Source organism: Eublepharis macularius, chromosome 5, assembly GCF_028583425.1.
Source record: "Eublepharis macularius isolate TG4126 chromosome 5, MPM_Emac_v1.0, whole genome shotgun sequence".
Classification (NCBI taxonomy): Eukaryota; Metazoa; Chordata; class Lepidosauria; order Squamata; family Eublepharidae; genus Eublepharis; species Eublepharis macularius.
Window position 1 is genome coordinate 59,304,240 of NC_072794.1, and position 16,681 is coordinate 59,320,920.

A 16,681-nucleotide genomic window follows, 5' to 3' on the forward strand; every position below is an offset into this window, starting at 1 on the left:
TGGGAAACACCCAAACATTTGTGAGCCTTCATTTTTGAAACCCACGGATCTTGTCAGCAGCGGAAGCAGCCATCACCCACCCTTCTGCCTTCATGGAAAGGGCGGGATGGACAGGGCAGGAGAGGTTGTTGGGAAGGGTTGGAGTGGTTCCAGAGAGGATGAAGTTCAAAGAGGGATGGGGAGCTTGACAGAGAGAAGAGGACAAATAGGACCCCAACATCCACCATGTCGGATTGCACAGACTGCTCTGGCAGAGGCTTGTCCGCCCATCCTGTGTCGCAGTGGAGGCTGTCTCCAGCATCACCCACCTTCCTGCTTTCACGGAAAGGACGGGATGGGCAAGACAAGTTGTGGGGAAGGGTCGTTGTGGTTCCATCCAGAAATGGAGAGGTTGAAAGAGGGACCAGGTACTTGTCTGGGAGAGGAGGACAGAGGCTTCCTGGCCGCATTGCGCAGCAGGACCGGGACAGAGGATCCCAACATCCAACCTGAAGGAGTGCGCATTCTGCTGCTGGAGAGGCTTGTCCACCCCTCCTGTGTCAAACTGGAGGCTGCCGCCAACATCACTCACCTTCCTGCCTTCATGGAAAGGAAGTGAGTCGCAGGACCCATTCCCCCCATGCACAAGGGCAACAGCAGCTGCCCATGGATAGGGGTGCACCGTGCAGCACAACCGTATCAGCAAAGGCTTTTGAGCTGCCCCTCATGCCCAAAAGCAGCAGCAGTAGCACAGTACCCACCTTCCTGCCTTCATGGAAAGGGTGGGAGGGTCCCATTCCCCCCTGCTCAGAGGGGGCAGCCGGTGCCGTTGATGGGGACCCCTTGCTGTACAACCATATGCGCAACAGCTCTTCAGCTGCCCCTCATGCCCAAAAGCAGCAGCAGCAGACAGCACCCACCTTCCTGCCTTCACGGTGGGAGGGACCCATTCCCCCCTGCTCAGAGGGGACAGCAGGTGCCATGGAAAGGGGGGTACCATGCGGTACAACTCTTCAGCAACAGCAGCAAAGCTGTCCCTTGTGGCCAAAAGCAGTGGCAGCTGACATCACACACCTTCCTGCCTTCGCGGAAAGGATGGGATGGGCAGGACAGGAGAGGTCGTTGGGAGGGGTCGTACTGGTTCCATCCAGAGGGGGAGAGGTTGAAAGTGGGAATGTCCAGGACCTTGTCAGGGAGAGGAGGACAAAGGGTTGTTTGTCACAGCCGCATTGCAGAACGGGACCGGGAAGGCCCAAAGGCAGCGGCAGTGCCATGGTAGTCCCTCGTGTCCAAAGGCGGCAGCAGCTGACATGACCCACCTTCCTGCCTTCGTGGACAGGATAGGATGGGCAGGACAGGAGAGGTCGTTGTGAAGGGTCGTTCCGGTTCCATCTGCAGAGGGCGAGGATGAAAGAGGGACCGTCCGGGAACTTGTCAGGGAGAGGATGCGATGGGCAGGACGTGTGGGGATGGGTCATATTGGTGCCATCCAGAGGATGCATGGGGAAGGGTCATATTGGTGCCATTCAGAGAAAGAGAGGTTGAAAGAGGGATCAGGCAGTAATAATAATGTGAGCCCTCAGCCAAGGTGCCCACTGAGCTTGGCCCCAGGGCCTGGCAGCAGCCCTGGAACCAGAGGGAGGGGCTAGAGCCCTAGCCTAGCACTCGCAGATACCTGACCAGATCAGGCACTGATAATAATGTGAGCCCTCAGCCAAGGTGCCCACTGAGTTTGGCCCCAGGGCCTGTCAGCAGCCCTGGAATCAGAGGGAGGGGCTAGAGCCCTAGCCCAGCACTCCCAGAAACCTGACCAGATCAGGCACTGATAATAATAATAATCAGTGTGAGCTCTCAGCCAAGGTGCCCACTGAGCTTGACCCCAGGGCCTGGCAGCGGCCCTGGAACCAGAGGGGATAGGTCCCTATCCCACCACACACAAAAAAAATTCCAGCTCCAATGCACTCTCCCTGTCTCTCTCCCAAAAGGCTAGCAACAGCTCTCTCCCACTCCACTGCCTGCTGAAACTGAAAGCCAGAACTGGGAGCACAGTGCCCTTTTATAAGCAGAGGTCTCAGAGAGAAAAGCAGGAGGTCTGTGGTTGGCAGTCAGAACTGCCTAGCAGGGTTTGCAGGGATGAGATTGGTGTGCCCATGGCTACAGAACACCCCTCCCCTCCCCTCTGGTCTCTGGTCCCATGTAACCAATTGTAGGAAACTTGGAGCTCCACACTTGGAAGGAAGACTTGCCTATCAAGCTAAGTTGGGCTTTGATTGGGGCTTCCAGGGCAACAGAAGGAGTGCAGATAGAGTTCAGGCAGTCCCCTGCCTGCATTGCCAAGGGAATTTATTGAAGGTGCCTGACTGTCTGGCTTCACGAACAGCGGACGAACGCAATGAACCAGGCTCGCGACGACCACTTGTTCGTTTATAATGGAGCCTCACGAATGGCTTGTTTGTGAACAGATGAACGGGTTGTTCATGGTTTTTTTGCGTTCATAATGCTGTTCATGCCCATGTCTAACTACGTCATCTATGTCTTCGCAGCACTCTCCACTATCGCCACCATCTTTGAAAAAGGAGCTGGAATAGATGCCTTCTGTCATATAAATTCTGTGCTTTTTCCAGTTTAACCTTATTTATGGGAACTAGTGTTGAACTTTTTAACAGCACCTAGAATCGAATGTGCAAGACACTGGAGTTCCTAGTCTTTGCCTAATAAGAAACAACAGTTGTTGAATTTTTGGAAGATAGTGACTATAATAAGATAGCAGCATTGCAGTTTAATCGAATATTCCATACTATTTAGGAACACATTGTCAATCATTATGTTGTCTGAAATTGGACCTGTCCAAGAATTGAACTTGAAAAATATTGTGTATTTATATTATATCGTATAATGTATTCAGTTATTATTTATTTATATTAATTTATGAATTTTATGTCTTTAGTGTAATTTTTGAAAGTTAATAATACAATTTCAAAAAAATAAAAAAATCTGTAGGTTTTCATGTCTGCAAAGTTGTATCTAACTACAGTGACACGGCTCTACTGATTTTACAGGGTGACACTGGACCAGTAGGTTTGCCAGGCCTTGTGGGTGTGAAAGGTGAAAAGGTAGGAATCTGTTTTTGTTATACTTAACTTTCAAGGCCATTATGGGCAGCCATAAAGATAGGCATAACAGCATGCTGCTTATATGAACAGAGATCATTTATGAAGGTCTGTGCTAGAGCTAGGTTGGAAGAATCTACTTTTGATTTTGTTGCCAGGGCTCCAAGATTCACCAGTTGAAGCCAGTTACATATCCCACCCCCCACCCCGTGAACCAAACTCAGTCACAATTACCTACTGCTCCTCAGCGGAAGCCGGATTCAGGTAGCCGGCTCAAGGCCGATTCAGCGTTCCATCCTTCCGAGGTCGGTAAAATGAGTACCCAGTTTCCTGGGAGTAAAGTGTAGATGACTGGGAAAGGCAATGGCAAACCGCCCCATAAAAAAGGTCTGACAAGAAAACGTCGTGATGCGACGTCCCCCATGGGTCAGTAATGACTCGGTGCTTGTTCAGGGGACTACCTTTACCTTTACCTTTACCTCATGTGGTATTCCATGTGTATCAGTATCTACCTGTACAAGTTCACATCTGAGTTACTCCAGATCAGGGATTCCAATATCAGACTTCAAAAATACTACATATGGACCTGGTACCCAGCAGCCAATTATACTACCATTTTATAAGTAAAGTACATTAAGGCCAAGAAGTATATGATTATTCCTAATTAAAATTCTTAAAAAAACAGCAGTTTGTGTCAGAAATCTTTTTGATGACTTAATACTAGAGAAGAGAGATTGCAGTAACAACCTACTAGACTGGTTGCTATTGCCCTCACAGGAGATGGAATGTCAGAAGAAACAGGAGTATGGGGAGTGGGGGAAGATAACTAGGCTAGACTTGAGAGCAACATTTAAGCTAAGGGTCACAATGAGGACTCCCTGTGGCTTTTAGAAGATCCATAATGATCCACCCTGGGATTGACCTGTAGATTACAGTCTACTTTCTGCCCACCCCAGGGTTTACTCAATACTTTGAGGACAGTTGCAGTTCAGGTGAAGGACTTTACACCTTGTTCTTTTCCATAAATCTCTGGATGGGATACATCTGGCTTATTTTGATTTGTCCCCTTTGCCTACCTTTAGAGTAAAAACTTTGCAAGGCAGCTTCCACATATACTGGCTGTATTGCAGTAACTTTATTTTTGTTTTATTCAGAAGGTCTCAGAGGTGATCCTTGTTGATCCCTTTGTTGATTGGCTGGCCATTGCTCAAGCCTTAGCTCATGTGGAGCATCTCCATTTTTCCCTTTTTCTTTTTTTACAAGCTCTTTTACACACTGGCTCCTAGATGGCTATTTTCTTGCACAGTCTAAATTCCTTTGAGTACCAATTCAAGCAGGTATAGCTTCCAGTGAACTGAAAATTCTCAACATTCCTCCATGTTCCATCACTTTAGTTGCATGACTAGAACAAATCCAGCTCCCAGAGTAGTGCAGTCGCCAATGTGTTTGCTGTGTAACCATTGACATGTAATCCTGTATCTACCTGTTTTAAAAGTGGACCTTCAGTCCATTTTCTGCCACAGTGGATTGGTAAGATTGCAAGTTGCAGACACAGCCTAAAAATATATTCCATATACAGGCAAACCATGCTAAATCCTTACATTATTATTACTAATTTCAGATGGAAACTTTTGATGAACTGCTGGAATGTCTGTAAATAAATTCTGGAATTCATTTTACAGTTTCCTTTCAAGTGATCCAAGAAAACAGAACAAAAAAACCAAATGATCTTTAGGCACTCTGTTAAATTGCATTTAATTTTGACAAGCCAATCTGATTTACATTTTGCTGGGTAATCGACCTAATTTATGATAATTACAGCAGTAGTAAAACATGAAATTAATTATTTAGAATGTAATTAGTATATTTTTAAATATTTTGCATATAATACATTTGTTCCCATTTCCTAGCACATATTTCATTCTGCAGTGAACAGGATAATTCCTTGAAGAATTTAAGAAATAAGTCTTAAATATTATCTGGCAGTATGTGTGAGGAATGCATAATTGCAACTAAATTTAAACACTGGTGGTGCCATAGTAACACAAAGAATATCACATATAACCCTATTGCTCGCAGTTGATATATCTGTAAGGTCAGAAGTAGGGATGTGCGTTTCGGCTTTCTGAATGCCGAAAGAAAGCCAAAACAAAAGTGTTTCGGCTTCTTTCGGGTTAGCCGAAACGTTTTGGAGAAAGCCGAAACGTTTCGGCTTATCCAAAAGAAAAAAAGCCGAAACGTTTTGGCTTCTTTCGGCTTTCTTTCGGCTTTTTCAATGGGAAAATGCCTCCGTCTTCCCGGACGCCTGGGGGAGGCATTTTCCCACCGAATCAAGCCAAAATTGGTGGGGCACACCAAAGGGCATTCCAGCATTCCAAAAATAACACAACTCACTTCACATCAGAGAATCACCCAAACACAATTGCTGTCAAAAACGGTGAAGTGGGTTGTATTATTTTGTGTAGTACACTGCTATCATGCCCTGTTGTGCCCTCCTACTGTGTAACCTAAAGCTGTTCAAGAAATAAAGTGTTTTTGAAAGGAATTGTGCTTTTGTGATTCTCTGATGTTAAGTGAGTTGTGTTATTTTTGTGTAAGATACTGCTGCCATGCCCTTTGGTGTGCCCCCCTGCTGTGTAACCTAAAGCTGTTCAAGAAATAAAGTGTTTTTGACAGGAATTGTGCTTTGTGATTCTCTGGTGTTAAGTGAGTTGTGTTATTTTTCTGTGTGGGGGACTGCTGGTGTAATGTGTCATAATGCTTTGCCTACTTGTACTTTGAAAGGGAGAAAATAATTTTAAAAAAACTTTATTTTGTGTTGTTCATGTTTTATTCTTTGTTGTGCAGTTGGTTCCCATCATAGGGAACAATGGGTTTGGCTGGCCAGCCATCTCTGTAGGTGGTGGGAGAATTTGAGGGAGGGTGTCTGTGGTTCAGGTGCTCTTTCACAGGGACCAGCTGGCACTCAGAAGTGTGCCCACCATCGTGGCACCCCTGGGCTGTGCAGAATTGCCCAGGGAAAGAGAGTTTAGAAGTTCCCAGCATAGGGAACAAAGGGAGAAGGCTGGCCTTTGCCAGCCTGTTCCTGGGGTTATGGGTGTGGGGCTGCTGGGGGTGGATTTGGGTCTGTGAGGGGCTAATGTGGGGATTTGGGTCTGTGAGGGGCTAATGTGGGGATTTGGGTCTGTGAGGGGCTAATGTGGGGATTTGGGTCTGTGTGTGGCAGCTGGGGGGGAATTGGGTTTGTGTGGGGCTGTAAGGGGTGGACTTTGGGGGCTGAGAGCACCTACTTGGGGAGGCCATGAAATGCCCCCCCAAGTGGGAGCAGGCTGAGCCTTGGTGGGGGGTGGGAGGAAAGGTGGGAGAAGGGCCCCTGAGGGCAAAATGCCACCCCTGGCAAGACAAGCCTCCCCCAGATGTCAGTGGTAGAGAACAGAGCACCTACTTGGGGAGGCCATGAAGGGAGGAAGGGTGGGAGAAGGGCCCCAGAGGGTTGGGGGGCATTTTGCATGCAAAATGCCACCCCTGGCAAAGGAAGCCTGCCTCTTCATTTTTTCCCCATAGGAAATAATGAAGAAAGATGAGCAGCAGCATGCTAACAATATGCTCACCCTTCGCTTTCTTATGGGAGGATAGGGGGACCTGCTTTGGGGGGCCATAACATGGCCCCCCAAAGTCCAATCTGTCTGAAACTTAGGGGGTTGTTAGAGAGGGGTTAGAGGAAGGTCCCCACCAATTTTGGGCTGATTCGGTGGGAAAATGCCTCCCCCAGGCGTCCGGGAAGACGGAGGCATTTTCCCATTGAAAAAAGCCGAAACAAAGCCGAAACAAAGCTGAAAGCCGAAAGCCAAAACGGCTTGCTGTTTCGGCTTTCAGCTTTATCCGAAAGAGATTCTTGTTTCGGCTAAAGCCGAAACAAGAATGCCGAAAATTTTTTCCTTGCACACCCCTAGTCAGAAGCATGAGTAGAATTATTATATGGCAAAAAGGAAGGCAGAGTTTACTTCAATCCAGACATTAGCTGGGTTCTAGAGAATACACAAGGTTACTTGCCCATATTTGTGGGAGGTTTTGATCTTCTCCCTCTATATCAGTTTCCACCACACTTAAAGAGGCACTGATGAGGGCAGAGTTTCAGCAGGAAACACATATCAGCAATGAGCCATGCTTGTTTGGAAGGACTCTAGGCATACGTACTGAGGCTGCAATGTTGGGAAAAGGAATTAGGCTTAGAGTTAGAACCCCTCCCCGCCCTTAAGGGGGAAACAACCAATACAGTTGGAAATGGCATGAGAGGGAAGGATTGGCCTTGATCCAAACTGGGCACCTCTCTTCCTCAGATGCATTTTCATGTTAAATGTTAGGTGATCTAATCATGGATACCCAACAGAATGCATCATTTGATGCTGTGTAATTCTACTGACAGATGCCGGGTCTGGGATAAAGAAAAATGTATGGCCGGTTTGACTGGAAGATTTCAATATCAAAAGGCCTATAGATCATTCATCCTATTCAGAGGAAAAAAAATAAGGATGCTGCTTCCTGATAGAACAAGAATACTATATCAGAAAATATTTGTTCTGTTTAGCAAGAACAAAAATACAAGATTACCTGAGAACTTGAAATATTAAAAGGAAAAGGACAGAAGTTATATATTGGAGGAAATAATGTGGTTTGGTATAGTTTATAAATTAAATAATACTTTTGAATGTTTTTGTAGTTTAATTTTATTATTTAACTTAATTTTTATAGTTTAATTTTATTATTAAAGCATTTGTATTAAAATGCAGAAAATCAATTAAAACTAAAAATCCTCATACAGTGTAATTTAAGCAGTGGTCATAACTTCCTGTCTAATGTCTATTGAAGTGTAATTCTGTTCCAGTAGAAAGAGTTTCAATATTTGAATTGACTTTTTGACATATACTTGTAAAAGAAAGAAGCCAGTGTCCCTTGTAGATGGCAACCGTTGTGTATCCTGCTCATTTCCTGTATATATACATGTATATTTGTATCTAAACAGACTATTGCTGTCAAGGAAGAAACAATCACCAATATCTTTCTACAGACCACTTAAAAAGTTATTCAAAAGCAATGGAATGCCAAGGAATTTCTGTTTATTTGTGGAACTGCCACTGCATTCTTTGTGTTCACGTAGATGGAAGTGGAGTAATACTAGCGAGATGAACAGGTGGATGAACTATGGATTATATGGATACGCTATGCATTGTTTAGGATCTCTGAAAAAATAAAAATAATCTATTTATGTTCAAAGCTGGCTAGAACAGAGGCTGTTAAAGAGAGAGCAAGCTAGATACAGCAGAAAAAACACAGGCTCTCTAAGTCAGCAATACAGCCAATCTTTTCTTAATTCAACAAAACGATAAACAACAGTGCACAATATAGAAGTGTGAAAAATAAATTGATTACATCATCATCGTTAAATCCATAACCTCCAATGTGCATAGTCATTCATCTAGACTGAGAATATACAAACCACAACACATACAATGATGATGATGTAATCAATTTATTTTTCACACTTCTATATTGTGCACTGTTGTTTATCATTTTGTTGAATTAAGAAAAGATTGGCTTTATTGCTGACTTAGAGAGCCTGTGTTTTTTCTGCTATGTTCAAAGCTGGACAGTGAACCACAACAAAGAACACATGGAGTACAGAAACACTTTCCAGTTTTTTCATTTATTCATAATTTAAAAAAACAGAGGCCTCTATCCTGCAAGATCCATGAATGGATCAGAGCTGACCTATTGAGATTTTGCCTCTCCTTCCCATTGAACCCCTGAAATTCTGTTCTTGGGGGATCAGGGGACCCTCATGAACAGCACAGGGGTTGTGATGTGCTATTGCTGCCGCTACTCCTAGTAATAATAAATTTGTCAAAGAATAATCATGTGCTAAGCATAAGGACTTCAGCATTCCTAGGTCAGGAAGCAAAATTTCAATTTCTTTGCAGATTGAATTGCGCTTCCTACGTGTAGTTAAAACAGTTATGACGCTCAGTTTAATTCCATGTATAGCAATGCTATTTAATGCATATATTGTGGGAATCGCCATCAGAACAGTCTTCCAGCTATGTAGAGAAAATTGACTTGCTGTAGGATTCAGTAGTCAGGTTAGTTTTTGGCTATTCATTGTTGTACTGGAACAACAATATTCCTTGATGTTTTCTTTTCCATGTAAAATTATTTTAATAAATCTCTTTTTCTCAGTAGCTTCTTAGAGTTGCCTATGAAAATCTTCTTTATACCTGCTGTATTAAAACTGGCTTACACAGAGTGTTATGAAAAGGATTTGTAATGAGGAAAACTGCTTGGATGGAATCCAGCACTGAATAATTACAAGCAGATTGTTGCTGAAGGCCTTTTTCGTATATGTGTTATTGAATGCAGACCTTTGCTTGACTTCAGCAAGTTGGCATATGAAGAATTTAAGTGTACCAAAATAAGACACTCTCTTCCTTACCAGTCGTCTTTTCTATTCATGCTACAGCTGCTGAAACTAAGACAATGTTGATGTCAGTGTCCAAGAAATGGCAATACTTGCTGTAGAAAAGAAAGGAAGAATATTATGTCTGATGTTTGTGTTTATATGAGTGTATTTGGATATTTACTGCAATCTTTTATACCTACAGGGTTCCATGGGATATCCAGGAACAAGAGGACCACAAGGGGAGCAAGTAAGTTATGCGAGCACTGTTTGAATAAATACTTCTAGTAATCATGCTTGGGTGTGGGAAAAGCAAGGCTGATATTTTAGAAAGATTTTGGACAGGCCATAGTTTATGGACAGACACATCCCTTCTCTCACTCCCTTGTATATATAAGGTTCCAAGTTAAATCCCTGGCAAGTAAAGGGACTGGGAAAACCTCTGCCTGAAATCTTGAAGAAATACCAGTCAGAGTAGACAATACTGAGCATGATGGACCATTCACTTGGGAAAATGCTAGACAGATGTTGAGTATAACCAGTATGATGTATTGACTCAGTTCTGGACTGACTGGTGAGACCTGGGTTCAAACCCATGTTCAATTTTACTGGTGACTTTGGGCAGACACTATTGCTCTACTTTGAAGGATTGTTGTTAAGCCAAAACAAGGAAAGGGAATCCTATGTTCATCAGAATCATCACCATAAGGTTTGTGGAAGAAGGTGGAAATAAAAAGTGATAAATACATTATTTTTAAATTTATTTATGCCCCTTGTTTTGAACAGATAATTAAAATAATAGAGCTATCTAAAATATGTTTTGTTAAAGCAATATGATATGATTCAGAAATGGGCAGTGTAGATTGAATTAATTTTACTGTGCAGAGAGATTCCAGTCTAAACCTATTGATTGTTAGTTGTCAAAGTAGTTAAAGCATACCAACTAATTAAAGAATTTTTAGTTGATTAGTCTACTCTTTAACCACTTATTTTATTAATGTATTAAATACATATTACTAAAATTTCAATACCTGTGCTCTTTTAGGATGCTGAAGGATGTGTACAGTATTTTGTAATTTAATGAGGAAAAGTCCATGTTGCAATGTTAGAAGAAAATGCCAGTATGATTTTCCACTTCACTGAGCAAAGCCTAAGGAGCCTTCCTGCAGTGGAAGAGCCTCTTAAACTAGAGAAAGGCTTCTTAAGCTGGAGAAATTTCCTCCAGCCTAAGATTGGGTCTACACCACAATCTTTATGGTAGCTTTTCTTTTCATTTTATCAAACCAAAAATTAAGAACTTTTTCTTTAAATCAACGTCTCTCAAAAGAGCACATCTGAGAAAAATTAGCTCAGCTGCAGTTAGGCAGGAGAGTTAAATCATTTGCTTGATGGTTATCGGGGAGCAGGAAAATGTTGCCCGTAATAACCTACTTGGGAGTAGACATGGGCATGAATGGGGAAAAAAATTCTGAACACCCTGTTCATTGTTAGTTGCCATCCACGAACAATGAACAGAACAGAACATGTGCCCTTAACAAACATGTTCGGTGTTTGTGACCCTTTAAAGATCCCTTTAAACTATCAGCTGGCAGGTGGCAGGGGGGATTCCTCCTTGCCGCCTGCCAGCTGATAGTTTAAAGGGCCCTTTCCTGCCACATGCAAGGGGCAGGGCCCTTTAAACACCCCACTATCCCCAGCCCCCACCCCCTGCCCCACCCCAGCGCCACCAGGCTGCTGCTGCTAGGTGCAAGAGGGACAGAGATCCTCTCCGTCCCTCTGACAGTGGGCAGAGCCAGTGCCACAGGCAGCTTCTGTACGTTGTCAGAGGGACGAGGAGAGACTCCTCTGGTCCCTCTGACAGCAGGCAGAGCCGGTGCTGCCGTGGGGCCGCTTCTGTCCACTGTCAGAGGGATGAGGAGAATCTACTGGTCCCTCTGACAGTGGGCAGAGCCGCCATCACTGCCATGGGGCCGCTTCTGTCCACTGTCAGAGAGACAAGGAGAATCTCCTTGTCCCTCTGTCAGCGGGCAGAGCCAGCGCCACCATGGGGCTGCTTCGCCCACTGTCAGAGTGACGAGGAGAGACTCCCCTGGTCCCTCTGACAGCGGGCAGAGCCAGTGCCACCATGGGGCTGCTTCGCCCACTGTCAGAGGGACGAGGAGAGACTCCACTGGTTCCTCTGACAGTGGGTCGCTTCTGCCTGCTGTCAGAGAGACGAGGAGAATTTCCTTCTGACAGCAGGCAGAGCTGGCGCCACAGGGCTGCTCCTTCCTGGTGCTAGTGGGACGAAGAGATTCTCTCTGTCCCTCTCGCACCAGGAGAGCGAGCGCCGTCCCCTTTGCTGTCATTTTCTCTTCACAGTGGCAAAAACTGTACTTCCTGTTGGAAGCTACTTTGAGGGGTTACAAAACTGACCTTCCCAATGTCCAATACCCACCAAATTTGCAGGGGACATAGTCCTCACTGTCCTCTGAAGACCCCCCCAAGTTTCAGAGAGATTGAAGCCTAGGAAAGGTATGACCCATGGGTTCCCCCCTTTGCTGTCTATTTCTCTTCTGAGTGGCAAAAACTGGACTGTCTGCTGGAAGCTGTAGGGTGAAAGCCAGAAGGAGTTCAGACAGAGTTCAGTCCTTGCCATTGCCAGGGGAATTGATTGAAGGTGACTGAGTGTCTGGCTTCCCAAACAGCGGCCAAACGCAACGAACAAGGCTTGCGATGACCACCTGTTCGTTTGGAATGGGGACTCACGAATGGGCTGTTTGCGAACAGACGAATGGGCTGTTCATGGGGGTTTTTTTGTTCATATTGCTGTTCGTGCCAATGTCTACTTGGGAGTTAAAGCCTATTTGAGGTTGGGGTGAGAATGCCAGGAAGTGGAAATGGCAAGGATAAACTGAGTAAAAGGCAGAGCCAGGAGGAACCAGGGAGAGAAGACAGGGCCATTTTACTAGCATTGGCAGGAGTTCTGAAAGAAGGAGAAGCTGGAGACTTTACAACCTCAGAGGAGTTGACTTTCTGAGTGGCAAGGGTGGAGGCATTCCTGTCCATGAGTAAGGGAGAACTGGAAGCTGCTCCAGCAGTACAGTGAATGTGTGGCTATCTTGGTGCCTAACCCTGCAGCAGGGGTGCAGTAGCCAGTGGTTGCAGCTAAAGAACTCTGGAAGAGCTTTCCCTCAAGAGCAGATGTGGCCAGAAGCAAGCAATAAGGAGGACAAATATTATTACTATTATTTATTAATAAGCCTCTTTGCCTTAAAAGATAGATTGGTGTCTGCTGGTTTATGGGAGCTGAGGGAAGGTGGGATTCCCCCAATTAGGATGATATTCTTGCCCCAGGGAGGTTCATAGGCTGCTTGGAATCTTGTTGATACCATTTGAATTGACTAAGTGATCCCCTGTGTGGTATCTGGAAGCTCTGTGGTGGCCACTGTTGTGTTTTCTGGCTTCTACTTGCTTCTTGAGTCTTGAGAATAAAATTTAATGAGTCTTAAATGTAATAGAAAAAAACCAGGGAATTTTGGGTTGCTCCCTGCCCACTGATTGACTACCAAAATGCTGAGTTCATACCTGGCAGGTACATCACAGCCATGTACCCTCAGCTAGTTCTTTGACCCACACTTTCTTATGTCTCTGGGTTTGGCAATTTCTTTCTCTAGCTGTGCATGGAGAAAACCCTCTGCTTTCTTTGGAAACTGAAACCAAGAATGCAACTCTTTCCCAAAGCAAAGAGCCAGTCCTAGTTTTCCTTCATCCTATTGGTGCAGGAGTTGCCTCAGGAGGCATCACTTTTGCATCTGTGGGAAATGCCTATTCAGAAGCAGCAGCCTCTGCTATAGGAGAATGCTTGGTTTGGAACCTCCCAATATTTTGTGATTGGTTCTGTTCCTTGGCAGTCATTTTCTGGTGCTGTCTGCTACCTTTTCTCAACATTCTGAACGTTCCTGCAGACCCTACAATCTTCACCACCAAACTATCCTGATAATATTCTTATTTATTTTTTAAAAAATCACATATATGACAGCCTAATTGTTCTGGAAATATCTTTTGAAATGTAGGTTGTGGTTGCATGCCAACTAGAATAAATATTGCTTTCTGCTAATATTTGTTACAGGTTCATTTCCCATTTCTCTGATTTCCCTAGGCTCTGAATAGCACTCATTCTCAAATCTTCTGGGTTCCCCACAACACTTACTTGCAGGATTTTTGACGCCTATAACAGCATTGAGCAGCTAAAACTTTTACGCTGGGATTCTTTACAAGAGACACATTAAGGAAACGTTGCTGTACATTGTTAATTGAAACAAACGTATTTTGTTTCAGTATACATAATAAAAATATGATCAAATTCAAGATCAGCTGATGTAATACGCATTTTAAATCCTTGTCTGCTGAGGGAATCTTCCATTCACAAACATTCCCTAAAGGTTGCTTTCATGTATCTGTCTGTATCAGATACTTCATCATGTTTGGAAATAGCTCTCCCCTTCCTCTCAGTACTTTACAGCTATGAGTTCTGCTGCTTAAGTGAATAATCATGTTTTATGTTAGAGACACAAAAAACAGTCTTTGAGAATTTAGCGCTTACCTAGAAGTGTAAAAATGCACTAATTCTTTTTTCCTTTTCAATCTAGGGAATTCTAGGAATGGCAGGCAACCCTGGGGCTCCTGGTTACCCTGGCAGGCAGGTGCAGTAACTATGCTTCAGACCTAAATTATAAGATTTCTTTTTTTGCTTTAAACATAGATTGACAGAAATACTTTTTAAAAAAACAATGCTAGAATATTTTGTGTTGAGATTACTCTACGCTATTTAATTTTCTTAGTTTTTATGCTTGATATATTCATTGGACAAGTTAAGAGAATTTCCAGTTTTATAAGATTAGAATTAATTGTATGCTAAAGAAATGTAGATATTTGTTATTCTACCAGCAACAATGACTCGAGTGCAGATTAAAAAAATATGCACAATAGAACCATGGACTGATACAGGATATTGTTCTGTAATCCAGAAGTAAAATCTAGGTTTACAAAATGTCAAAAAGTTTTTTTAAAAAACAGTAAGAAAAAGGCTTAAAATCCCTCTCAAACTAGTGAAAAATGAGTTTTTTGCAAGATTAAACAAGTGGTGGAAGGAAAAGAGAAGCATCAGCAAGAAAGGAAGTAGAAAGGGGGGAGGAGATGGTGTCAAGAAAGTAGGGACTGGCACAGTAGGGGGAAGGCAGCTGTGACGACTGACACTTCAAGTGAAGGTGAAATTGGGGAGAGAGCGGAGGAGGAGATGGTGGCAAAATAACAAGGACGTGTGGCAGACAAGAAGACTTGGCAGAAGGGCAAGGCGGAAGCAGGGAGAAGGAGGGAAGAGGAGGTGGCATGAGGGTAGTGAAGGAAAGAGGTGGTGGAAGAATGTGGCAATGGAAGGAGGATGAAGAAAACAAATGTATCAGCAAAGGGGATGGCATGGGAGGGTGAGGGGGAAAGCCAGCTGCTGGTGTGTGTGTGTGTGTGTGTGTGTGTGTGTGTGTATGTGCGCGCGCGCGCACAAAAAACTGCAAGAGAAAATTGTGATCAGGGAGGAATTTTCCTGCAGGTTTCTCACGAGTCTTACTTACCATTTCTAATAGGCAAGCACAAAAAAAGTAGTGGTTTGTCATTAGTTTACTTTTTGATGGTTCTTTATGGGGAAATGGTACGCGGAAGAAACGTGGATCTTTGTTTTGTAAAGGGTGTCAGGGCTCTCCGCCACTGCCGCTTGCCGGCGCACCGGCTGGGCTGGCCCTGACGTCAGAGGGGTGCCAGGGATGCTGCAGGACCCTGCTCCGTGGAAGGAGGGGCAGTATACATCACCCAGACTCCCTCTCAGTCCACTTGCTGGCCTGCTCAACCTGGCCTGCTCACCTCCTTCGCCCTCAGTCATCTCCTCCTCCCAGAACTCTCCTCCAAGCCTCTGCTCTCGCACTGCTCCGCTCTCACTCCACACCATCACTCCTTACTCACATCCACCACCCCAGAGCTCTTCCCAGCCAGCCTTTATAGGGCCTTCTCTCACCACCCCGCCCTCCTTGCAGGTCCTGCCTGCCAGGCCACACCCCTCCTTGGCCTCCCAGCATTGGCCTGAGCTGTCTCAATCTGCTGCAGCCGGGGTAGCTGGCTGGGCTGCCTGGATCAGCAACAGCTGTGTCATGTTGGCTGGCTGCCAGGCCTCTCTAGCTGAGCTGATTACTGAAGGTAGGCCCAGCTGTGCCCCCCTGGCTGGCTGCCCAGCTCTTCCCACAGAATGCCTTCAGCAGCTCCACCTGGAGGGGCTTGGTTCTGAGCATCTCCTGAGCCAGGTTTCTGTCTTCTAGCTGAGGTGGAGGCTGGGGCGTGGCTCTGAGCTGCTGTGGCTGCTTCTCCTCCTTGGCTGGTAAGGGCTCCATTTGGGCTGCTGCTGGGTCCCTATTCTTCCTGCCTTTGCCTTCTCCCTCTGTTCTGCTCAGCCCCCTATCCTCCCCCTGGAGGGTGGGACTAGCTGGCCTCTCCCTGGCCCCTGTAGCCCTCTGGGGCTTTGGCCCTTCACCCCTTTCCCCTGGGGTGGGCAGACTCTGGCCCTGGCTGCTGGCTGGGGTGGCAGGGCAGCCCCCTCCCGGCTGCCTCCCCTTGCTTTCTCCCGGCAAGGCTGGGGCTGTGTCTCAGACCCCAGATAAAGGGTAAAGAGAGAGACTCATTCAGTAATTCTGAATTTGGGGCAAGTTAAGAAAAGGTACTGATAAATTACTGAGTGTTTAAGCTCCTTACAAACTAATCTTTGGTTATTTTCAGTCTTCTGTGCAATCCCACATGGGACTGCGCATGCACAGCCTGCTGATTGGATGTTTTTGTAGCTTTTTTACCACTAGAGGGCACCCATCAACTCCCAGAGTGCAGGTGCAGCTGTTTCCCACCTAAACAGCCCTCTCTAGGGAGGCGCTGCGCCCTCTGACCCTCAGTTCCTCTTTCGCCACTGGTAAGAGGTTATATAGCTTTGCTCTCCCTCGACCAGCATTTGTTGTAGGGAGCATTGGATTCGACAACACCGTGGATCCGACAACCCTCCGGTCCTCACAAGACATCGAGCCTGTCAGACTCAACTCGGAACTGAGCAGGAACCTCAGAGTCGAGATGG

The 16,681-nt window shown here is 45.2% G+C and overlaps 1 protein-coding gene across 1 annotated transcript in view; it reads left to right on the forward strand.

Moving 5' to 3' along the window:
• Positions 1 to 16,681, forward strand: part of COL24A1 (collagen type XXIV alpha 1 chain) — a 259,353-nt gene that overhangs the window by 43,921 nt on the left and 198,751 nt on the right. Inside the window, exons 8-10 of the mRNA XM_054980368.1 lie at positions 3,039 to 3,092; positions 9,746 to 9,790; positions 14,172 to 14,225. Coding sequence (XP_054836343.1) covers positions 3,039 to 3,092; positions 9,746 to 9,790; positions 14,172 to 14,225 — 153 coding nt within the window. The remainder of the gene's footprint in view (positions 1 to 3,038; positions 3,093 to 9,745; positions 9,791 to 14,171; positions 14,226 to 16,681) is intronic.